The 26715-nt window shown below is 25.1% G+C and overlaps 3 protein-coding genes across 3 annotated transcripts; all 3 read right to left on the bottom strand.

Annotated features, from left to right (window-relative positions):
• Positions 1 to 552: 552 nt before the first annotated feature.
• On the bottom strand, positions 553 to 6054 carry LOC106788712 (circadian clock-controlled protein-like). Its single transcript, XM_014752197.1, has 3 exons — positions 5818 to 6054; positions 4919 to 5150; positions 553 to 1101 (listed from the first exon to the last, which is right to left on the bottom strand). Exons 1-3 carry the CDS (start codon positions 5894 to 5896, stop codon positions 660 to 662), a joined length of 753 nt encoding a protein of 250 aa, XP_014607683.1. The 5' UTR covers positions 5897 to 6054; the 3' UTR covers positions 553 to 659.
• A 7728-nt stretch (positions 6055 to 13782) lies between these two features.
• LOC106788703 (protein takeout-like) lies at positions 13783 to 15819 on the bottom strand. The gene is made up of 4 exons (XM_014752189.1): positions 15630 to 15819; positions 14822 to 15109; positions 14036 to 14185; positions 13783 to 13934 (listed from the first exon to the last, which is right to left on the bottom strand). Exons 1-4 carry the CDS (start codon positions 15817 to 15819, stop codon positions 13783 to 13785), a joined length of 780 nt encoding a protein of 259 aa, XP_014607675.1.
• A 3529-nt stretch (positions 15820 to 19348) lies between these two features.
• LOC106788702 lies at positions 19349 to 21748 on the bottom strand. The gene is made up of 4 exons (XM_014752188.1): positions 21682 to 21748; positions 19963 to 20225; positions 19748 to 19859; positions 19349 to 19644 (listed from the first exon to the last, which is right to left on the bottom strand). The coding sequence occupies exons 1-4, from the start codon at positions 21746 to 21748 to the stop codon at positions 19349 to 19351; spliced, it is 738 nt and encodes a 245-aa protein (XP_014607674.1).
• Positions 21749 to 26715: the final 4967 nt, after the last annotated feature.

The raw sequence follows: 26715 nt of genomic DNA, 5'->3' as shown, positions 1-26715 counted from the left end.
TATATATAAGATTATAAATCTTCATTAATGAAGTTTTTGTAATCTCATTACGTCATTCCTCTTAGTTCGAATCTCAGGCATAAATATTACAATACGAATTAAATTAAACATTACGAATACTGATAGAGATGATATAATAAAATAAAATACTGAACTAAGAGACAATGCTTTAAATTTAATAATTAGATTATGTTTACCTTTTGAAAGTATTGATCAAATGTTTACACGATTAAACGTTATCATTAAAGGTAACATGGAACAATTTTTAACATAGTTAAATGAAGTAATTCACATTTCTTAAGATAACAAAATAATTCTAATATACGAATGATTTTCGACGTGTTTAAATCTTATCGTTTGATCTATAAAGATATACATACATACATACATACATACATACATACATATATATGTAAAATTCAGAGGTAGTATTTTCAATTGTCAATAATGTCAATGACAAATTATCAATATTCATTGATCATTGACATCATCATTATCATCACCATTCGTCATCCGTATCTTTCTCTATATATCGGGATTTTCTTTTGTCTACTTTTTTTTTTTTTTTTATTATTTTTTATCTTTTATTTCATTCCTTTAGTCTAACTTCGAATGTACGTATTTTCTTTCATTCTTTTGTGTTCTACTTGGTTGAATTATTAATTTGTAGGGAAAAGTTGTTCGTAAGTGAAATTACTGACAATACCATTAGCTATTTCGCGGAATGCATCGGACAATGCTTTCTCGACGAACGGTTGCATTTCCGATAGGAAAGCATCGAAATTGCTGTTTATTGCGTTATTGATTACATCACCGAGAACCTTTTCACCGCCAAAAAGATTTTCGAAATTTATTGTACCCTTGCCAACTGTTATTTTCATTGTAAAATCATTGATGAAAACTTCATGCTCCCCGTTAGGTAATTCTTTCGTTCCACCACGTATTTTGACCGATCCGGTGCATTGGGTGAAATTTCCAGTCATTGGTCCGGATCCTTGAATTGGTAAAAGTAATACTCTCCCATTGATATCGTAATTTCCTTTGATGTGTAAGTGCGGTAATTTGATCTCCAATGCGAATTGCAAATTGTCGAAGTCTGTCCTATTATTTTGTTTTTTTTTTTTTTTTTTTGGAAAAAAGAAAAGTATATGTTAATATAACTTGTTCGTTGATTTTTGTCAAAGGTAAATAAAGGTAATTATTGATTTGTTTTATCTCTTTTTTTTTTTTTTTTATCGAATAAATTTGTATTCCCTTTTTGTTTTTTTTTTCTTTTTTACGGATTATACTGAAAGATAATAATATGAGTCTTTTTTTATGTTTTAGAATGGAATATGTTAATGTAATGTATAATATTATGTTTGTTTATTTTACAGTCAAATTGATTTTTTCTTAAGGATTCCTTCTTGCTGACTATCTTAATGTCTCTGAATTATCGAAACAGGGGAAAAAAAATACCATTATTGAAACATGAATCATCAAAAAATCGGGTGCTAATTTATTTATATATCGTTAAATAATTTTTGAAGGAACTGATATTTTATTTCTCTTTTTTTAGAATTTTACTAGGAAAGAGAGATAAATTTTGTAATTTTTTTGGACAATGAAACTGAATACTTCAAAAGTATCGAAAATAGAAATGAAGATTTGATTTTTTCGAACTTGGATACTCAAAATCAGATATTAATTTGTTACGAATAGTTCAATCGTTTTAAAATGATTCATATATTTTATTCTTTTTATTTTTTTCAAATTAAACTATTAGACAATTTTTCTAATTTTCTTGGACAATCAAAAAATGAATGTTTCACAATTGATGAGACAAGAAAAGAAGATTTAATTCTTGGAACTTCTTAGATAATTAGATATTAATTTGTTATTCACGGTGCAATGAATAATTCGCAATAAATTCACACTGACTAGTTATATATTCTTTTGATTTGTTTTTTTTTTTTAGAATTATTGTAGTTGACAATGAAAATGAATACTTCAAAAGTATTAAAAAGAAGAAAAGATTTGATTCTTGGAACTCTTGGATAATTAAAATCAGGTACTAATTGGCTATGAATTGTTCAATTATATTAGAATTAACTATCATTTTTCAGAGTAATGCTAGTTGAAATGATCTTTGTAATTTTCTTGAACACTGAAAATGAATACTGCAAAATTATTGAGACAAGAAGTGAAGATTTGATTCATGGAATATGCATAATCAAAGTTAAACGCAAAATTTTATTAATGGAAAATAATGTTAAAAAGTTTCCAAAAAAAAAAAAAAAGCAAAGATTAAATTTGAGGAACATTGATTACCAAATTTCAACACAGGTTTCCCATGAGTCAAAATACCAGAATAGTTTAAAATGATCTATAATGTATCAATATCTTAATATTTTTAAACAATGAAAATAAACACTTGCAATTAAAAAAAAATATGTACATAGTCATTCGAAAATTATTGAATAACAATATTTGAAAATGCTTGGACGAATATCGTTACTTAAAAAAAAAAATATGTAAAAATATCCAAGAGAAACGAAAATAAAAAAATTAGATTCAAGGAGGACTAAAATGTGATACAAATTTGATACAAATCTAGAACTAGGAGAATCGTTTGTTGACCTTTCCACAATTACGTGTCCGGCACGATAAATGAACTCACACGAAAGTAGGAAAAAAAGAAGAAAAAAGAAAAAGAAAAGAAATCAAACAGGATATTTTTTGGATGAATCATGACGTAACCGTCGAACAAACAGGAAAGTTGAAAAAAGTAAAAAGGAATAAATAAAATCAAGATCACGAGGAAAGATAGTTTCTAGGTCAACAAGAGTTTTTTTTTTTTTTTTTTCTAATGGTCATATCCGTTGGTCTTCACTATTTTATTATCTATCAACTATTATCCTCCTTTTTTTTATTTTTCTTTCTTTTTCTTTCTATGTTTTTTCTTTTTTTCCGTTAAGTTACAGGTAACAAACAAGCATACGCGTTTAGTAACATAACAATTGTTTTCGAATTCGCGTTTCAAGCACTCGTGTCACGGTCTTACTCGATACCATAAACGGAATATAAATTAATCTTGCTTTCCCGGATTGGAATGATCAATCTATGTAATTATATTGATTTATTTTTATTTTTATTTTCTTTTTTTGCTATTATAAAATGTCAGCGATGATCACTCGTGCGAAACTAGCGAATCACTGAATGAAACGTTACGTTTAAATCGATTTATCTGGTTTAATCGTTTATGTAATATAGTTTTATTATTATTATTATTATTATTATTATTTCTTTTTCTTTTTTTTTCAAATAAGATAGGAAACGATAGTTCGTCGTAATATACAAGTATATATACAATTATTTTAACTTATTTCCTTATTGTTCATTTAATTCATTGTTTTTCTATCAAATATCCGTAACCATTGAAATTACAGCCGAACGTCTTCGATTTTACACACACAGTGTTTTTTTTTATAATACTTATTAAAAAATAAAAACAAAAAAAAAGGATAGGATAGAGAGACTGTAATATTTGTTCGTTTATCTGTCTCTCTTGAACAACTTTATTTCACTTATTTTTTTCTTTTTCCAATCAAATTCTAGCAATCATTGAAATAATATTTAAAAAATTATACACACAAAAATCCTTTACAAATGAATTTATCTGACACATGTTTTTTCACTTGGTTTTGTTTCTTTTTTAAATTGCTTTTCTTTTAAATATTAATAGCAATTTAAATAATAATGAGAATGTAAAGAATGATCCTGTGTAACATTTACATATGTTAAATCTTCTTTGTTATTTAATATTTAAAAAAAAGAAAAAACAATATTCCAACATGACAACTTTTGCTATTTAATTATTTTACACAATAAAAAGACTTACCTTCGTATTCAGAAAATCATTCGCATTAACGTAACAATAAAATAAAATAAAATAAAAATACCAATAAAACTCGTATGAAATTATTAATGAATATCGAATAAAAAATTTTCTAAAAAAAACAAGACGAAAGTAAATTATAACAAAAAATAAAAAAATTAAAACGAATGTCTAATGCTCCGTTTAAAAAAATAAAACAAGTTCATTGATCGTTCGTAATTGTTTGAACACGTTTTCATTGTTACTCGTTTTGCAGGTTAATAAAATATATCACATAGATGACTGTACAAAAGGTATCGAGTAATTCTTCTTGTTATTATTATAATTATATTAATTCACGTGATTAACAATAACGGGAATTACGATAAAGATAACATATTCAAATGATCTAACTATGCTGTAATACGATCCCCGCTCTTCCCCATTAAACAGTAATTTCTGACTTCCTGCATTCGTAATCTTTTATTAAATATTCAATATCGTTTTTACATTTTTATAGTTCGGGTTCCATCGGATTCCAAATAAATGCCAAAAATTTCCATGTATCCTTCGAGATTAATTTTTAAAATAAAAATACAAATTATAAAATAAAATAAAATAATATTCTTTTCTCTGTATTTAGAAACGATATTGAATTTTTTTTTCTTTTTCTTTTCGTAATATACAATTCTTTTTATATATATATATTTTTTTTTTAATACTATAAGATTATTTTAAATAATTATTCCAATGTTTTATTATCTTTTGCGTTAAATTTTTATATAACAATGAAGATTCTATTCTATTAAGCAAAAAAAAAAAATAAAAAAAGAAATTATCTTTTAATATTAAACAGATAAATAAACAATCGTTGACTAATGAATTAGAATCAGCTGTCGTGTGACAGATTTATAATAAAAATTCATGAGGAATATATATTCATACGTAATTTATTGTTCAAGAATGCTTCTTGAAAACAATAATATTATATAATCGTAATAAAACGTGTTATGTTTTTAATCGTTCATGATTTGATTGAAATTCGATAGAATCATAACTTACTTCAAATCGGTTATGGTGAAATCACTGGCACCATAGGCTTCTACATCCTTAGCATTTATCCTGAGACCAGCTTTCTCGGTAGAAATTAAGTTTTTCAATAAAAGTGGTTCCAATGACGGAATGTTGTACTCTGGTACACCTTTTTGAAGATATGGCTTTAAAGATTCGACACTTTCAGTGACGCAAGAAACGATATTGGGATCGTTACGTTTGCATACGTGAATGAAATCAGCTGAAAGAAATAAAATTATTAATTAAGGAAATATATATATATAAATTGATGAAATTTTATACAGGACTAATATAAGCGGAATAAAATTTAAAAATTAATTATTTTTTAGCATAATAATATTAACAAACAATTATAGTTACTAAAAAAGTGTAATGAATTTAATATTCCGTACAAGTTGAAAAGATAAGATAATCTAATGTGCATAATTTAATTTCAAAAAATTACAAAATAAAAAAAGGAAGATGAATTTAAAATGTGTTATAATATAATTGTTATAAAATTTAGAATTATTTTATTTTGTAAAACCATGTCCATTTACTGGGCCAACAGGGTGTAAATAAATAAATGATCTATTAACCTGTGTTAACAGTTGCTATTTGAAAGAAAAATTTCCTAAAATTATATATTGTAGTCTAAATTTAACGAATAAAAAAAAAATCTTATGCAATTTGTAAAATAAAAAAGAATTTGAATGTGTGTCGTCTTTTCATGAAAAATGTGAGATACAACTTTAAGAAATATTTGAAATTAAACATTTTCACCTTACTCCTATATCCTTCAATAATGCAACAATTAAAATAAAACAAGGATTTAATTTAGAAAAAAAAAAAAACAAAAATTATTAAATAAATAAATTAATTTAATATATAATTTCTTTTGTACTCACGTAAATCCATCGATTGGCCAAAATCGAAGATCGTAGGGAACAAGATTAAATTGAATAAGAACAAAACGTAACACTTCATGATTAATATATCTGATATATAAGAAAAATTGAAAATAAAAATATAAAGATTGGAATAAAGAATATCCTTTTGAATGAATTTAATAAAAGGAAACACAAATCACGAATGGTTCTCGGTTGATGCTCGGACTCGAAGTGAATAAGAGTGAATCGTGCGTGAACCTTATAGTGGTATACTTCTCCTCCCCCCGGTCCTCACCATCCACCATCTACCATCTTTGAGTTATTCAAAATTAGTCAGAGTTACAGTCACTGAAACAATTGTCTACCACATTATACCATTACACTCATATATCACACACCTATATATCAATGCATTTATTTTTTTATACATACATATACAGATATAAAAAAAAATATATATATATATGTATATGTATATGTATATGTATATATATATACTTAAGTGTACCTATACTACACACACACACACACATAAATATTTACTATTCATTTATTTTGTCCCCTACTTATTTACACTTATATATCCTGCACACCCGCACACATGCATGTCTATATATTAATCATAAATTTATAAACGTGTGTGTGCACGCGTATACGAAGGTTACTTCTTTTAGATTCAAAGTCAAGGATATTCATTGAAAAGAGAGTTGTTGAGAAGAGAGGGATGATAAAAAAAGATAAACCACTAAACATGTATAAACCGCACTATGTTAATTTGTTAAACGCTTAAAGTTTAACATTGACCTTTTAAACTTCTTATTATTATTGGCAGATTCTTTAAGATACTTTTTCTTCTTCTTTATTTTCCACTCTCTCTTTCTTTTTTCTTTTTTTGTTTCTTTTATTTCTCTTATGTTAATAATCTACGACCTGTACAGGTAAATATAATCATCGGTAAGTATACTTATACATACATTTATACAAATTAACTGTGAGAATTGTTCTTGAATGGAATAAAATTGAAAAATTTTTTTTTTTTGTTAACAAACAAAAATATTAAAATCTAATTTAGTTTTTTTAATTTTCTTTTAATATAATAAATGAAAATATTATCGTGAAAAAATGTGGATTACATTTTTTTGACATAAATAATCGTCTCTATACACATTTGATTGAAAATAATACAAAAAGTGAACTAAATAAATTAATAATTTGTTTTATCTTGGAATATATATATTCAAAGAATGAAATATAAAGAAAGTATATAAATAAATGATTGAATATTGAAGGTTTTGTAAATTACCTGATGATCTATAATCTAAAATTGATTCTACGATACTTGCTTTAATATTTTGATGTTCCCCTTTTATTTGTCAGAATTATCATACAGATTAACATTAAATAAAAATAAAACTAAAAGAAAAAAAAAAAAAGCAGTAATGATATAGACTTGCTCTTTTTTTCGCAAAAAAATAAAGACAAGAAAATCCATCTACTTTGATATAACCTTGTTATAATTATAAGTTAACATGTAAGAAAATGGAAACATATCTTCTAATAATTTATTTATTTATGCAACTTTACACACCGGCTTCGCCGCGTATCGATGATCGTTTAAAGTTTTGTAAAAATCACAGTAACTCAAGTGAGAAATGTATTTTCTTGAAATGAATAAAAGAACGTAAACGGTAACGAAAAAATAACGTATAAATAACATCCGATTATTATTTATTAATCGCATGTATATTTGTAAGAAATGTAAGAAATTCGAATGCCGAGGAAAATGGAAATAAACAAATTAATTTTTGATTGTATTTTTCAAACATTAGAAGTTAAATTAACAACGCGTCTATATCAATTTATTCATTGTGTATGAACGTATGACGTTAATTTAACCTTTACTTCTTATACACAGAACATATATGCATTAAGAATTTTAATAAAAAACGTGAGAGGTGTATTAATTATTATATATATATATATTTATAAATATTGATGTGTAAGCATGTGACATTTAACATTACCACGAAGAGTTTAAAAGAAAAACAAAAGGACAGATCTACATCAAGGAAAATCAAAAGGAAGAATAGATTATAAGAACAATGAATAATTTTAAATCATGCAACACATTGGTATATATACTTATCCTTAAAATTTATCTATATATATCTAATAATCGATTTGAAATCTATCGAACAAATAAATTTGAATAATATATGCAAATTTTACTTTTTTTTCTGCATTAAATCGCAAATATCTTATCTACAATGTTAATTTATGTCCCTGGAACAACAATATTCTAAATATCCTTGATAAGAAATTATTCACTAGAAGAAGATAAAAAGAAACAAAAAACTAGGATGGTAAAACACAAAGATCAAGAGAGTATTCTTGAATAAAATTAAGATTATTTTGAATTTACCCCATTACCGTTCAATCTTTCCTTATACCTGAAATTGAAATCAGTTATTGATGTTTATCGTTAACGTATAACGTAAAATAATAATCTAATTCAGTGGTTGAATGTATTAAAAAAATAAATAAAATTAGAATAGAAGTTTTATAATAGAGAAAGAAAATAAAAAATAAATATTTTTATATTGTTATACATTTTAAATTTCATTAATTTGGCGTATGACCATTATTTACAAAATATTAATTAATAATCTATCGTAAGAAAGAAAAGAAAGTATCCGTTATATTATGAATAAACTAAATACAAATTTGAAGATCTTCCATTAAATTTCATAAATATGATATTATTACCATTATTTGCAATATTAATTTATATTGAAAAGAAAATGTAAAAAAGGAAATATAAGTTTATAAAGTATTAAACGTTTTAATTGTTCCGATTACTTTCAGTTCAAAATTGAACATTTCATACTTAATGGTCTAACATTTGTGTTTTATCCTGTAATCAAATTAATATAATTTTTAATTTATCCTATTATTATAAATTAAATTTTTAATTATGCTTAAATGAATAATAAATACTACTTATTGATTGTGTATAGCATAATAGAATTTATAATCGTAAGTGGATAAGAGAAAAAGAGAAAAAGGGAGAGAGAGAGAGAGAGAGAGAGAGAGAGAGAGAGAGAGAGAGAGAGAGAGAGAGAGAGATAGAGAAAAAATTAAAGTATCTACTAAGTTAAAATTGTTATTCTACAGGTCAAAAAAGTCGACGAAGTTATCAACAATGTGACGTAATAATGCTATTGCATAATGCATCAACTTACATCCTCATCCGGAAATAAAAGCCAAGAGCAAGCAAGCAAAAGAATTGTTGGTTTCGAACATTCTAAATTATCAGCAAAGAAATTATCATAGGAATGGATGCTTCTTCTTCTCCTTTTTTTTTTTTTTTCTTTAATTCAGCGTTTCTCAACTCAATATTGTTTTTTGTTTTTTAGTTATTTATTTATTTATTTTTTTATCAAAACCCTAATACATTTTTCTTTTTGGTACAAAAAAAAGAAATTATTTAATTATATTTTTATAGATAGTTAAGAATGATGTTGATAACAAAACGAGATATAATAATAATAATAATACGAGATTTTGTTCTTTTTAAATAGCAAAGAGGAAATATAAAAATATATTGTATATTAATGACAAGAAAATTCTAAGTGAAAAGGAAATAATTCTATAGAAAATTATGTTAAAAATACGACCGTGACTGAGCTGCATTTTATTAAGAATTTGAAAAAAAAAAAAACATATAATGAGAACATTCTGAAAATTTCTTACTAATTAATTATTTTCCTCATACTGCGATCCTCTATGAATCATTTTATTTTAAGAACTCAAGTATAAATAACTAAATTTTGTGTTCATGTAAACATAAAAATTGTAGATTCTTATTTAACCTTTTAGGCAAGACGCATCACTATAGTGGCTCACTCGAATAGCTCACTAGCTCACCGTTTAAATTAAATAATCGTCTTCATATGTATTCATATTTAAGTGAAATGTTAAAGTTTAAGAGTATGTGTGCATTATATATTTTTAAGAAAAATAATTAGTAAAAATTATTAGTATCTAAAAGATTAAAAAATAAGTAGAATTATTTGGATTAATGAGCTTGAAGTTTTACAACAAATTAAAAAAACAATAAATGTTATAATATTTGTCTTTAAATATCACATAACTTTTATATAAAACAATTTGTATGTGTGTGTGTGTTGAAATAATAAGCTGCTTACACTTTATTGTAAAAATCAAGTAGGTATTATGATATAGTATAATTATACTATAATAAATATAGCTTGTGTGTAATAAGACTTAAAGTAAAGAAAAAATTAAGAACATTATAAAGTCCGTGTATATCGTGTATGTATCATTAAAATTAATGATACGGTAATGAAATGAATATCGATTTAAAAAATACAAATAGATTCATAAACGTGTGATTCGTAATTACCATGATTTTACAGAATATTAGAAATTCATTTTATTAATACACAATTTTATTGTGAATTAGATGAAAAAAGCTATCTACGATTAGTATCACGAAGTGTGACTTGATGATAAATTACTTTCCTCGTAATAACGTAACTCTAGCAACTATCATTTGTATGAGATCTCATTAAAGAGAAACAGTATTAGAATATTTGAATATTAGATCATTGTAAGTTGAGAAATGCTGTTTTATTTTCATACTCGAGCAACGGGTAAAAAAGATTAGCGTATAAAATACGTAACATATCGATTATATTTTAATCCCGATCGATTTTTACGTGCTATTATATATGAATCAAAGATAAAATCATCCTAAATGATAATGTATTGAAAAAACTAAGAGACCTCGGTCAATATTTCCTTCTATTTTTCTTTTTTTTTTCTATTCTTATATATAATCACCCATTAATTTTTATTATTAACGATTAGTGTTATTATACGCGATATAAATTAATTGTTATTGCAGTTTGTAACAGTCTGTTCAATCTGTTCATTTTCAATAACAACTTCTCAATTTTTAAGAATCTACTTGAAACATCGAATTATATATTCAACCAAAACTGTCTAATCTGAGATTACCAATCTCCTGTTCTGTCAGAATACAAGAACATGTAATTCTTTGTCTTGTAATCGCTCGTACGTTTTATAATGGTAAGATATTATTTAACAACAACCGGCTATTCGAGTCTAGATGACATTCATTTATTCTTCATCTTCTTCTTCTTCATCTTTATCTGTCATCTCTCTCTCTCTCTCTCTCCCTTTTATAAATGAGCCAAGGAATCTTACAGTTTTCTACGTCTATCACTCAAGATTGAATTTGGCAAACACACGATGACAAAAATTCTTCTCTTTTCTTTTCTTATTTTGCTTTTTTTTTTTTTTTCTTTTAATGTTTTAATTTTCAATTTTATTATCCTTGTGGAAAAATATAAATGGGATATAAGACACACAAAATCGGTAGGAAGTATAATAAAATGAAGATTAATTAGATAGTTAAGAATATATAATTCTAAAGAATTTTTATAAGAGACAGATTCGTAAATGAATATCAATTAGACAGATTCGTAAAAATAATTTCAATATATTTACTGTTTGAAATAAATTAAAATATAAAAAAGTATTAAAATCGTGCGAATGTAATATTCTTTTAATTGAGAACTGAAGAGAACATTTTTTATAGAGGCACATTATATTTTTATTTTTATTATCGTTGAATAAAAAAAACTTAGTGAAGGGTGGAGGGAGGAGGGAGGAGGGGGAGGGGGAGGGGGTAGAAAGATAGAAACAAAAATCGATGCAAAGTAATACAATAAAGATATATTATCGATAGTTAACGATTATTCTAACGAGTACAGTAAAATGGCACGTAAAAATAATGAACGAAGATTATCCTTTTCGTATAAATTCAGTATAAAAACTATTAAAACTCTTGCCACGTGAATGTATTCTTTTAATCAATCAGTTGATGAGAATTTTTTCCAAGGTTCCTCTCATTTTTATGTTTATTGTTTCATATTTTTTTGTATTATTATTATTTCTTTTTTCTTTTTTTTTTGTTTATTAGTAGTTTGAGATAATCCAAACGATTTCAGTAAAATAAACTCGTAAAAACGAATTGGAAGATGCATAATTTCGTATCGATTAAAAAGTATTTAAAAAAATTAGCTATGCGAATTTGATACAAAGAGAATTTGTTCAAGGTTCAACGTTCTTAGTTTTAGCACGTATCTTTTCATTCGAAGGACACATGCATCAACTTATCAATTAATGTTCAAGAACTACGTTTCTTTTGACATTTGATCATTATTTTTTTTTTTACAAACACATTGATATATTCTCCATCTCTACCATTGATTATTGATTTATTAATTTAAGAGAACTCATCTCTCATTGACGTCTATAAAGCTTTGACGTTCGATGATATCATTATTAATCTTTTTTACAAAAACATATAAGAGACATAGAGTTGATTGAGATTATTGAATATAATGATAAATAAATTCAATGACAAAATAAAAATTTATATCAAAAATTGCAATTTAGATAATAAAAAAAAAAAAGAAATGAAAATTCAAATTAAAGAGAAATTATTTGAAATTAAAAATGTGTGTGTGTGTGAGATGAATTCATACAGAGAAAATTATTTGCAATTGAAATTGATCTGTATTATAAATAAAAAATTAAACTAATTCGCGAATAGTTATTGTGTATTAATATAATGAATTATAATAAAAAGTTTAAAAATTTTTTGTTGATAATAATAAATTAATTCGATGGCAATTAAAATCAACAAAATATCTCAAAAATATTTACTTTTTATTTATGTTGAAATAAAAATTGCAATTATAGATATTTTGTAATTTGTTTTAATTTTGTTCATTAATGAATTACAAAAAAAGGATATTTGAAATTGTTATAATTATAATAATTCGTTGTAATAACGCTTGACAATATTCTTACTTAAATGATACCAACTTGGAATAAAAATTTGATCAAAAATATGATAAAAGTATCAAAACGTGAAAATCATATAAAAACATTTCAGACAATACCGTCACGTAGGGATATAAAATTAGTTCTATTATAAATTCTAATAAGTTCCACGAATTTTACCACATAGTACATATAGTGCATATCTCATAAGAGATCTTATTATCTGGCCAAAATAAATGACGTAATTTGTTAAATAAATACACAATTGTACAAAAACAAAAAAAAACAAAGAAACATAAAAATACCTTATTTCTAAACAATCCAACGAGTTTTCTTACTTTTTATCTGCACAATGTGAACAAAAAAAAATGTAATAATTATGTACAATACGCGTAACATATAATTTAACGTTAATATAACAAAATAAGAAGAAGAGAAGAAGAAGTAGAAGAAGAATAAGAAAAAAAAGTAATAAATTTTTAACTAATCGATCTATCTACACGATCAACAAAACGATTAAAAAAAATGGCTAAGATTCAAATCGTCAGAAGACTGAGTTAGTTTTAAAAAAATCATTGTTAACAAAAATATGTTCCCAAATCATTTGTACCGGTAATTATGACTGTAAACTTTATATAAAAAAAAAAAAGAAAAGATATTAATCATTCTTATATATATTTTCTTTTTTAATTTAATTAATAAATAATAATCTAAAAGAGATCAAAAAAAAAGAATGATATTTTTCAATTTAATTTATCCATTATACTGGCATAATTAACGGCACATTATGATAAACCCAAATACTGGCAAAACTCTTTTTTTTTCTTTCATTTAATTAATAATAATAATTATTAATTAAACGAAATATATTATTATCATTATTATTAATATAATATTTTCTTTCTTTTCCCTCAAAAATCATATTTACGTAGGCATATCAACTATACGAATACGTTAGCGAACAAATAAAAAAAAAAAAACATTTACATAAATGCGTGCTTTTTTCTCTTTTTAAGTAGCAGTCTTTGATGATCGAAAATATATATATATATATAAATACGATCAAGAATATAATCGTCCTATTTATTCCTTGATCCAAGCATCGTACGGTACTTGTGAAAATATTTTCTCGACGAAACTCGACATTACTTGGACCAACTTTCTTCTCAAATCTGGTTTCATTTCTTTTAACAATTCTTGACTGTTGCTATTAATAAATAAATTCAATGCGGCTTCTAAAAAAAAAAAAGAACAAAGTTTTAATATAACATTTATTCTTCCAAAAAAATAAAAATAACAGGAAAATATAAGAAGAACAAAATAAAATTATACTTACGTAATATAGTATTGCCATCGTGTACATTTTCAACTCCCATTTTAATATTTTGTACACTAAAGTCCATTTTTAATTGTTGCAACCTCAAAAAACGACGACCTTGATTAACATATGGTTTCGCCCTGATAAATACTTTGGCTTTAACTCCCTCTGTAAAAAAAAAATAACGGCATAAAAATATTTATGAGTTAAGATCGAAAATACAGCGGTGTATATCGGGTTGCCTGTCGACAGGCGTAGATTATAATTCATAAAATAATTCTAAAACACTCTCTTTCTGATAAAATTCTAAATGAGTGTCTATAATTTTCAAAACGAGAAGATTTAATTTCTTATTAGATTTAATTGAATAACAATAAAAATTTAAGTAAACAAATTTTCTAACGTTGAAGGTGAAAGTTTGAATGGTTGGCAACTTTTACTTAAAGTTTATTTTACATTTTATAATCACGTAAGTATTAGTTGGATATTCAAAGTAAATATAGAATATATAATTAGTATATATTAAAAAAAGAAATCATTTAGAATAATTATTAGAAAAACAAACTACTTTCTATGTATTTTCAATTTCTTTTGTTCACACGTATTATTATTAGAAAATTGTTTAATTAATTAATATTGAAAAAGAAAAAAAATTGATTTAATTTTAATATTTGATATTTAAATATATAAAATGTTAATGTGTGTAAAATATATGACCCGTATAAAATTAATGTAAAATATTTTATACATTTTTTTGTATTGTTATTATATATCATAAATAAATAGAAGAAAAAAAAATAATACCATAATTTCCCCAATAATCTCCAGCACCGCTAGCCTGTACAAGAATAAGTGTGCCACTTGACCTATACTTTGCATCAGCCCTAATTTTAGGAATACTGAGAACTAGTTGCAATTGTACTTCATCATCTGATAATCTTGCTCTGAAACCAGTAACTTTGAGCGATGAAACTCCTTTTGCATGAATATCCATAAATTGAGCTTTGTATCCATTAGGACCACCTCCGAGAGCTATATGAAGTTCGTCTAAAATGATTGGTTCAACCTCGGGATACCCTAATTGTGGTAGACCTGTAAAAATATAAATAACAAATGAAATTAATAAAAATACACTAAAATTAACAAATAAGTGAGAAATAACAAAAAAACTTCACAATGGAGTATACAAATTCATATTCTTCGGGTACTACACAGTGCCGTACAAAGTAATTGGAATGTAGGACAACAAGTGACCATTCGAATTCACCGTTATAACCTGCTTCCGCTAACAAAGCAACTCTCATCAAGTTTTCTGCACGTGTATCAATCAATTACAATGAAAATGTTATTTTAAATAGTATTCAAACTTCTCTTACAAGATGTCCTAACTTTCTAACCATTATCATATTTATTTAAATCACACAAATCCATAAACGAATAAATATATATCTTCCTAACTATTTGCTCATGCAAATAATATAAAAAGAAAACTTAATAACAATGATAAAACAAATTTAAATATAGAAATATCATATATACACAGATAAGAATACGAATTGAAATAAAAATTAAATAAATAAATAAATAAATAATATATAAAAATCTTTCTTACCATTTCGAAAATGTTCAGCGAGAACATTGGCAGATCTGCCAAGACAATTTTCCAAATTAGGATCAGTTTTAGAGCAAGATTCTAAAAATTCAAGGCCGCGATATTTTCCAATAGCATCAACTAAACTAAATAAAATCGAGCATAGTATAAACACGTATGCGAGTACACGAGGATTATTTATTTGAATCATTATTTCGATTATTTTCTCACTTAGATCTATTAAGTGATAATTTAATAATAGCCTTGAATATATTTATTATCAGAATTTTATTCTTTAATAACAATTTGGGGGAACACTTTGAACCGATCGAATTTCTTCGCGTGAAATGACCGCTTCTGAAGAATCCTCGCGGACTTATAACACCTTGACATTGCTCCCCCCCCCTGAGCGTCCACCCCCCGTTAGAATGCCGAGGGCATATCTGACAAAGAAAGAAGAAAGAAGAGAGTAGGAGAAATGTGTAAAGGTGAGAAAGAGAGATAAAGGAAGAAAGAAAGAAAGAAAGAAAGAAAGAAAGAAAATCTTTACCGTGAATTCTAGCTTTCCTCGGAAATCGTATAATTGTTTTTCTTTTTTTTACTTACATTAAACGTTTTTTGTTTGTCTTCCAAATCATTTACCACAACTCAAGACATCACTCTTAACGCGTTTATACAGATAGGTCGCAAAAATGGTCTGAGAAAAATTAGTTTAAAATCAATTTTTAAATACGTAAAGCAAACGAGAAAATGAAAGGAAGAATAAAAGAATTGTCACAAGATGAATAGAAAAATAATTGATATCTTTTTTTTGTGTTCCTTTTTGAGGACAAATTTTGGATCTTTAATAATAACAGAGAATTTTCATTTTGTGTTTGTTTTTTTTTTTCTTTTATAGTAAATAAATATAAAAAGAAAATAAAATATGTAAACGGGTGATTAAATTTCTGAAATATACAGGTATGTGTCACGGTGTCTAAAATAAATATAAATCAAATAAAACCAGGAGAGAGATTCTCCAGGCTTGATGGCTGAGGCATCAAACAGATTAACAGTAAACACCATAACCGGTTTTAAATTTGGAAGTCACATTTCGCGTTAAATATTATTCTAGTTTTCTTCATTTCATTTTAGTCAATATATATTGTTTTAGTTATAATATTATATTCTTCAATTTATGTTATATCCTTTTATTGTTTTAATTCATTTACAATAAAAAATTATTATAATATGTATACTCTTGTTATAACAAAAGAGTGCACGAGAAAATTTCAACAATTAATTTCAATTAAACAAATGCTCAATTACTGAATAATATTATTTTCAAGTATAGTATTAATGTATGTAGTTTCATTATTTTACATTCAATATTATTTCAGTTGATTTAATAACACCCCCAACTCGTGTATTTTAGAAAAACATTTCTCGTTGAAGAGTCATCTTTTATTTTGTGATTTACATTTTTTTTAAACCATCGTAAAATGATTTCACAAGCTTAACGACCGATAATATATATACTACAACAACCTATTTTAATTGACACGGTAATTTATGTTACGACTTGTGTTAGTGAAAGTGTGTTATTAGAAAGATGTGTATACACCTGCATTCATTTCAAGATCAACTATTTGCAATTATTATTACGTTTTTTTTTAGGTTATTTTATTGAGTCATTTATTTCTATTTTTTTTTTTTGTTTTTTTTTTTTCATTTTGATACTCGATCTAACGTAATTTTTAATACTTAATAATTAATATTTATTTGCAATAAATAATTCGCACAAAATGATCGACATTAATAAGAAATAATTCACACGATAATCATATAGTAAAATATATATATATATGATCGTTTTTTTTTCTCATCATTGAAATAAGTATACTGATCGAGACGATAATTTCATAAAAAAAAAACAACCTAGTTAACGATAATTAAAACCATATACATATGCATAGATACACATACATTGACGAATTATCAGATGTTTAACAAAACTTTCTTTTTCTCATCGAGAAATGTTAAATGTAGAACGAGAGATTAAAAGAAAAAAATAATATCAGCAAATAATATAAGATTTGCAGTTTGTAATAGGAAAAAAATTTCGTACACGGGCTTGAAAAAAAAAATAATATAATAGATTCGAAAAACGTAGTTGTGACGTAAATTGTTAATGATTTTCTAGACACGTTTGATATGGTGTGGTAGAGGAATGAGGGTTCTTTTCTGATACAACAAGCCATAAAAAAAAATATTAACTAGACAATGCTATGAAAGAAAGCTAGCACGTACAAAAGACGTCAGGATGAAAGACGTCATCGAAAAAAAAAATAAAAAGGAAAAAAAAAATATATGAAACAGTATCTAACTGTCATGATTTTAAATGTATGTTAAGCACCGTTAATCGGTTCAAATTTCTCGCAACTACGTGATTCAAATTTATTTCCCAATTAATATCTTCGATGTACTGCGAATACATTTGTTTTGGGATCTTTCAAATATTCATCTTTTTTTTTTTTTGCAGTAAAATTTTTAATTAATTAATAACACGCTTAAAAAATTGTTAACACGATATATATATATATATAGAGAAAAATTGTTTTATTATATTATAAGTAAATATTATTGGGTTATTTTTTGTCGAAAGATACTCAAGTAAAATTTCTTAATGCTTAATTTGCGTTTCGACTTATCGAACATGCGAGGAGACAACTTAAGAAAAGATCTGGTTTCTTAGCTTGTAAGAATGTCAGGTCAATAACCGAATAACTTTTCAAGGTAAACCACTATAGCTTCTAGATATAATTTTATCAAGACAGATGAAGATTTTTCACAACAGTATCACAAATATCAATAAACATGATATCTAGAATTTTTATAAATATTTAAAAATCTTTTTTAACACACTATAATTAGAAAATTCTGAATAAATAAAAATATGACTCACTTTTATTTATATTCACACATATCTATTTGCGTAGAAAATTTTATATATAATAAAAATAGTTTTGTTACAGATAAAAAAAGAAAACGAAAAGATTGAATTAGCTTGTTAACAAAATTCAAATAATTAAATCCAATTAACGTTAAATCTGTCAAAAGTTTGCACATACCGAGTATTTAATTAATTAATAACAGAGGTTTGAAGCTTAAATATAATAATAAAAGTGTTCCATTTTTCAATAAAGAAAACTAATTAATTTTATTTGAACATATTTATATACGAAATTATTGAAGATAAAGAAATAATTGTGAATAGAAGAAAAAATGAAAGAAAATATTGCATTTGTTTGTCAAAATTAATTAAATATTTAAATAAACGAATACTTATATTTATTATTTATTGTTAGTGGAGAGAGAGAGAGAATTTATAAAATACGATGATTTGCAATTATATATAATATATTTAAGATAAAAAAAAAGAATAAAAAAAAAATAAAGAGTACGTGATAAAAAATAAATAAGTAAAAAAAAGAACAAAAAAACTGGCACTGACGTCAAGTATTATAATGACAATAAGTATTAAAACGTTTTTATTAGCTACGATTTTAATTATCCATGAGTGCTAATAGTAGACTTCTCGTATTTATTATTGAAACAAAATATATAAACAATAATATTATAAATAAATTAATTATAATATTTTTTTTTTTAAATCTAGGGGAAAATATCAATTGGGTTTTTTTCTTTTTTCTTATTTAAGTAATATCCTTTTATTATTCTCAGTAATATTCTTTTTTGATTCAAATACGAATAGGTTTAGGTTTAATGATTTTTTCAAATGGGAAATTTCTGAATGCCTTATCAAATATTTCAGTAAATGCAGTCGATACTAATTCATTAATAATTCCTCTAGTTAATACGAATCCTGGTTGCCAAGCCCCATTAATTATTTTATCGAGTACACCTTCGAGTATTTCTCGTCCATGAAAAAGATTCGTAATGTGAAGTTTCAAATCTCTTATAGTCTGTACATTGATGTTTACGTTTATCTTCTGACCCAGAGATTTTGTAATAGTCGTTGTTTGGATTAAATCGTCTGTGAAAGAAAAAGAAAATAATCAAATAATTCTTTACTATTTTTATAGAATTAAAACAAGTTGAAAAAAATTCTATGACTGTTATATTAATTATTTTCTTACACAAAGTCAAAGTAAATTTTCCTTTGTTACTTATCGATGTTCCGAATAATCCAGCAAAAAATTCGTAATCACCGAATAATAATTTTTCCGGAAAACTTTGCGTATAAACGATCTGAAAAAAGATGAAAAATACACAATTTTAAAAAACAATAATATAATTTTAAAAATAATATAAAAATAATTTATTAGCTTTTTGTTTATTATAAATTAAATACTTTTGAATTATGTATATCGCTGACAAACTTGGTCACTTTGCTATTGGACCATCCACTCTCGGTAACATTTCTAAGCGTCAGAGTAAATCCAAAACTCGTAACCCCTCGTTTAACGGTAATCTCTCTTGCAAAAAATGGATCGAATGGTTCGACATTGTATTGTGGTAATCCAGTTTTGAAATATGGTCGAATAGCATTTAATGCTTCTCGTATGCAAACGTCAAAACCAGCTACGTTTGGATGACAGTTTTTGAAATGGTCATCTAAAAAAATAATGATTATATATATATGAATATTTATAGAATAAGCAAATAATACCTAATCCATTTATTAAAAGTCACTTTTTTTTTCACAAAACTTTCGAGAAAAATCTTTTTGTTTGCATTATAAACAAAATTCTGTTAATGTTGACATATTGATATATTATATTGATATTTTGAAAGAAAATAAATTGATTTTGGTAAAAGAATTTTTAGCACGCTTAATTTTTTTTTGTAATTTTTTCTTTTTTTATCTATCCTATACATGTATGCGTTACTTATATACCGATTGTCTTATTTCAATTAATATTTTATTTTTGTTTTATTTCTTTTTTTTTCCCCTCCCATATATTGTGAATATACAATTTATTAAATGTCAAAGTGCCATAAATTGAAATGTTAATAAAAAGGTACACTGTAGGTGTCAGTTGGATTTGTATTAATATTGTTTACACAACTTTTATCGAGATTTGAATATTGATTTTTATTTTGAACAAAATTCTTATTACAAACGATTAAAAATATTGATAGAAATTGTTTTTTTTTCTTATTATCTCTTATCTTTTTTACGTTTTCTTTAACCTAATTTTTCGAATATAAGACTCGGTCATGAAATAAATTTTGTTCATATTAATAATAAAAGAAACGATAAAAATGCAACGAATTTTCGAAAGTAACCCGAAGATTATCCACGAATATATTCGATGAATATTTTTATAAAAATGTTTATTTCTTTTACAAAAATACAAAATACTCCCCCAAAAAAACTCTATTCAGTGAAAATATAATAATTATTATTTTTCAATTATTAAAAATGATCAAAATGTTACACAAAATGTAATTTATTGTACACGCGTACGAATTCTTGTAAAAGAAATCTGCTATTCGTGTCGTTATTGTAAATAATTTCGCAATTTTACTTACATACGATAAGTAAGCTTATATATGGTTATGCGTACGCGTATAGTTACTTTCGAACTTATTCATCATATTATCGGAATAATTAATGAATTATTGTTACACAACCAACACCTTTTAAAAAATTATTTATATTATATTATATTACACTTCCTTCTTTTTTTTATTAACATTTAATTATATTTAACAATTTAGAGAGAGAGAATGTTAAATAATCATTTATATTTAATACAATATTTAATCCATTAGCATAATAATATTTTTGTTTTACATTTTTATAAATTGATATAACTTACATCGTGTTAAAATATATCTTTCTGTTTTAATACAAAAATTTGCGAAGTATCAATTGCGTTTCTATGTACAATTACAAATTGAGTAACAAAAATTGTTCAAAACGAAAGGTCATGGGAGAACTTATCAAATTAAAATCAAATGAGCCTTGTGATAAGAGAATTGAACAACAAATTTTATTCCAAAAATTCATTAAATTAAAACAAATGATTCATTATAAATAATTCATTTCTTATGTTTTACTTACCAAAATTGGAAGAAGCAAATCCACAGGAAATAAAATATACTGCGTAAACTATTATACACTTTTTCATAATGACGATCACCGTTCGATTAATTTCCAAATTAATAAAAATATAAGAAGATAGTTATATGAATCACCTTGACGAGAGAGGAATAAACCCGAAATGAGACTAAAACCGGGTAGGATGTTAAAAAAAACCGCGATCGAAGCGCCTTCAGAAGACACTTAAATCCAAATCAGATGAAATCCAATCTTGAACCAGATACAACAAAGAATTCGTAATTGATGGTAAATTTTGAATAATTGTTCTTGATTGGTTCAATGAAGTAATAATATAATTTTCTAAATTTCTTAAATATATCGAAACAAATATTAATAATGTCATAATAGATTTTACTATAGAGAATAAAAAAGAAATTATAGAGAAAATAATTGACGTTAAAATTTTTTTACGATTTTAAAATAAAATAAAATTGACGATAATTATTTGTTTAAATAACTAACGATAATAACACACACACATAAGGAATAATTCAATATATAAATAAGCAAATTACATACGTTTGGACAATGATTAATAAATCTTGCAATACTCCTCTAATGTTTCGCTCAGTCACATACACTCATATACATATATCTATCCATAGATAACTATTATATAGTTACTGCAAAACTTAACGTCAATACTTTTAGAAAATAAACGAATTACTATGTGATATACCCGTTGTATTCGAGCATACGCGAACACTCCTTACACTTTCACTCTCAACAGTACATCTGAGAATCGGCTTAACGTCCCATACTTTCCTGTAACATTTTCGGTCGATGTTATATAATTATTACGCTGGGAAGATCGGTTGGATTTTAACGCTCGATTTTAATATCACGATATAACTTTTCATGAAGCAACTTATTTTCACACATGTGTGTAACCCATTTGTATCCAAGCGCGAATATATCCACGAACTGCGATTGTCTGCTATCACCAAATGCAAATTATTCCGAATAAGAAGCATTAGTTTGTTTATCTGTGAGAATTTGATCGGTTATATAGGTCAGTCGACAATTGAACGTCGTTGATGTTTGAGTAAGAAAGCTATAGTAAACGCATAATGCAAATGGGTTAAACAAGTTTTAATTATATAATAAGTAAGCTCCGTGTGAAACATCAACGTCATTTTGTTCCGTTTTTATTTTCTCTTTTTTCTTGTTTTATTTATAACGTGTTCACATATATTTTTTTTCTCCCTTCCACTCATTCTTTTCTCCATCCTTCATTCCTTATCTATCTTTCCAAATCTTTTCTTTCTGTTTTAATGATCCTTTCAATTGGACGTTGTAATATATAAATCCCCTTGTTGAACGTTCCGTCATTTTGTATTTCTTAAAATCCTTGAAAAAAGAACATCAATATAAATCTATTTGAAGTATTATATTTATTAATTAAATGTGCAATAATATTATTCAAATATATTATTTGGTCAAATTATTTTTATCAAGATATCTTTTGTAAGGATAATTTACTCCTATAAGAAGGCAAACCGTTATACACCGTTGTCATTTTCTCTTATTATTAATTTATATTTTCGTTTTTTTTTTCTGTTTTAATAATTTCATCGATTTCATTAATGAAATTAATAATTTATTCATATCTATTATTTGTTGATATTATATATCGGGATCTTTTGTAATGACGATCTCTTTACCCCTGTACGAAGACAACTCAGTATGCATCATCATCATTCTCCATTTCCTAAACCTTTCGTCCTTTCTCTTTTTCAATACTTCTAGTTCTATCAATATAAATTCACACGCGTTTCTCTCTCGTAATATTCTATTCATTAAATTTATTTTTATCATTTTTTTCTTGTTAAACAAATAAATAAATAAATTTGATATCTATATTCACTCATTAATTATATTAATTTTATGAACCTGTTTGTTCATTCGTATACATTATTTGTAAAAATTCTATCTATATCCAAATATGTTAAAGAAAATTAGTTGTGCCCCTTGTGTGAATGCAACCCAGTTATACACCCTTGTCATTAAGTGAAATCATTCATCAGGCTGAAACTAATGTTTTAGAGTAAGAGAGAAAGAATGAAACAGAGATAGAGAAAGAAAGAGAGAGAGAGAGATATATATAGAAGAGATAAATGAATCTGTGTCAAAGTTTTTGAAATAAAAACGTAATTACATTCGTGACTGTTTCATGGATTTAACAATCCTAGGAACTCTCACATCAAGAGTTTCGTTTTATCGTAGAACAAGAAGACATAAATGGAGAATGTTGAAAAACCAGTCTAAACGAATCTGGGACAAGTTCGATTTTCATTTCGACAAACAAAATAATTTCTCTATTTAACAATATATTTTTCGATATTTACGTTATATCAAATGTTTAAATAATTTTTATTATATATTTTATTAACGAAAAAAAAAGAAAAATATTATCGACGAAAAAAAGTTATCTCATCTATCAAAATATCATAGTATTTTATGCTATCATATTTCTAAGAATTATTATCGTTAATGTTAATGAAGTATTTTCAAATCTTTTTTATTATCCTTTATTTGATGTTTATATTTTTTCCTTAATCATCTTCTACGTAATATTACATAATATTATCGATCAAGTTCCATCAAGACATCTTAAAACATTCAAATATACTTGTAATTATTATTTATTGATCAATCCACTATTTTTAATATTTTATTTATATANTTCATTTAAATAAAAGTACTAAGCTCATCAAATCTCGTTATATTTGAATAAAAGTATTACACAAATTATATTTTTTTTTTTTAAATTAAAATATTTTAACAATTTCTATTGAAAATTATTCATAAACAAATGTTTCTTCTTCATCTTTCTTAGTCGATGATTTAACATTTTTATTATTTTTTTCTCTCCTATTTTTAAACTCAAGGCCATTGTATTCAATGATGTATTTATTTTTCGTATTTCTTGCATTTAAGCAAAAAACATATATTTTAAAAATTAATCATTCAATTCTCGAAAAATGCGCATGCGCACATGCTAATTTTATTATTTTCAATGTCAAATAAAAGTATAAAGTTGTATGTGATCTCTTGGACATATGAAATTTCCGAGAGTTATATCTTAACATTCACACAGTTCGACAGTGAATACTAGTTACGCACAAATTTATTTTCTACACCTTTCATCTTTTCGCCATTTCATTATTTAAATAATGTGTTAAATATTTTAATTATTTTTCTACAAATTATACGCGAATTTTAATATCTTACACAAATTTATCATTCATTATTAATATTAATTTTATTATTAACATCGCGCGAGATATGATTATTTATTGTTATTTAAAATTTTACATTGCAACGGTGTTAAAATAGATTTTCGATTCAATTTCTTTCCGTTAATCGTTGTTGTTTCTTTAAATATTTCTTCGTTCCTTCTGATATTTTCAGTGGATATTATTTCTCTCTTGATTACGTTTACAAATATTCTGCAATAAGCGAGTAAGAAAGAATTAGAGACAAAAAGTAATTCGTTGTTTTCTTTTTTCTCTTTTTAATTTTTTTCCTCTTTTTTTTTTCTTTCTTTCTTTTTTTTTTTTCTAGTAGACGAAAGAGGCGCAGGTGCGTGTTGCAGCAGTGAAAGTATCCGAGTGCAGCAACGATCTAGCATCTGTCAATGCCCTCTTGCATATACAGTCTTAGTTTAGCGGTGCCATTTAGTAGGTATCCGCGATTTGTGAGATACTCGTCGAAAGAGACAACGAAATAATAATCAAGCAACATAATCATCGTCATTATTATAATTATCATTATAATTATTATCACCATATCATTATAATCATCATCATCATCATCATCATCATTATCTTCGTATACATCGTCGTCATTGTGAAAAGAAAATTTCAACTTTCATTTCGGGGGTGTAAAAATTTCCAGCAAATATTTTATTAACGATCGTATTTAATATTTTAAACAATTGTTACCATATTATTTTTCTCGCTAGAAAAATAAATATATAAGAAGGTTTCAAGATGTCGATAAAAAATCAATTAATAGGATTGCTATTCATTGTGTATAGTATGACAACATTATCGTTGGAATCTAACCGTAAGTAATTTGATCGACTATCGTAATTTGACCAACGAGTTAACATTAACTTCCGCGTGGACACGATTGAAAAGTACGCTGTATGTTTCGTTTAAGGAAAATCGGTGAAAGTTCAAATCAACGGAGTTATAGAAAGAGAGAGATAGATAGAGTCTTGAGAATTTAGCTTATAAATCATGGCTCACATATTATTTCTTTTCATGAGTTATATGAACATTGATTATTCATTTTATTGTGACTTTATATTAAATATCATTAATATTTTCTAAATATTTTAATATAACAACTAAAATTACATATTATTATTTACAATTAATGTTATATTAATGATATTATATTAAAAATAAATAAATCTAGAGATAAGATTAATAAATGAATTATAAAAATTACACGATATTATAGATGAAATTAAAAAAAGAAAAAAAAAAGAAAAAAAAAACAAATATTCCAAATGGATTAAACGATTTATTATAACATTCTTTTTTTTCCATTGCACAATTTTAATATGAATAAAAGAAGAATATTTATGTTTTCTAGCCGAATACGTGAAGCAATGTTCTAGTAATGATCCTAATTTAAAAAGTTGCCTGATCGATTCTCTTCATCATCTCAAACCATACTTGAAAGATGGCATACCAGAAATTGAGTTACCTCCTATAGAACCCTTTCGTGTAAGTATTAAAAAAAAAGTAACACATGATTTTTTTTTGTTTATTTTCCAACTAAATAAAAATCTTATTATCTCTATTTGAATTTTGCACAAAGATAAATGAATAAAGATTTTATTTTGATATATGCAACGATGTATGAATAATACGCCGAACTTAAATAAAAAAAAAAATTCAATTAATATTTTAAGCATTTTTTAAAACATTGTAAAAAACTTTGTAAGTTGTGCAATAAAAACCTGATTATATATATATA

The sequence above is a fragment of the Polistes canadensis genome, unplaced genomic scaffold, assembly GCF_001313835.1.
Source record: "Polistes canadensis isolate GaletaPanama2010 unplaced genomic scaffold, ASM131383v1 scaffold_151, whole genome shotgun sequence".
NCBI lineage: Eukaryota > Metazoa > Arthropoda > Insecta > Hymenoptera > Vespidae > Polistes > Polistes canadensis.
This window is presented reverse-complemented; position numbering and strand designations above follow the sequence as displayed.

Bases quoted from the DNA above. Each gene is read 5' to 3' on its own strand.
- LOC106788712 (XM_014752197.1), bottom strand. From the start codon at position 5,896: ATGAAGTGTTACGTTTTGTTCTTATTCAATTTAATCTTGTTCCCTACG. The intron at 5,151-5,817 runs GTGAGTACAAAA...TATTTCTTTCAG, and splicing joins TGGCCAATCGATGGATTTAC to CTGATTTCATTCACGTATGC. The intron at 1,102-4,918 runs GTAAGTTATGAT...ACAAAATAATAG, and splicing joins TTCACCATAACCGATTTGAA to GACAGACTTCGACAATTTGC.
- LOC106788702 (XM_014752188.1), bottom strand. From the start codon at position 21,748: ATGAAAAAGTGTATAATAGTTTACGCAGTATATTTTATTTCCTGTGGA. The intron at 20,226-21,681 runs GTAAGTAAAACA...TTATTTTTTTAG, and splicing joins ATTTGCTTCTTCCAATTTTG to ATGACCATTTCAAAAACTGT. The intron at 19,645-19,747 runs GTAAGAAAATAA...TTTCTTTCACAG, and splicing joins AAAATTTACTTTGACTTTGT to ACGATTTAATCCAAACAACG.
- LOC106788703 (XM_014752189.1), bottom strand. From the start codon at position 15,819: ATGATTCAAATAAATAATCCTCGTGTACTCGCATACGTGTTTATACTA. The intron at 15,110-15,629 runs GTAAGAAAGATT...ATATTTTTACAG, and splicing joins CGCTGAACATTTTCGAAATG to GTCTACCACAATTAGGGTAT. The intron at 14,186-14,821 runs GTATTATTTTTT...TTTTTTTTACAG, and splicing joins AGATTATTGGGGAAATTATG to AGGGAGTTAAAGCCAAAGTA.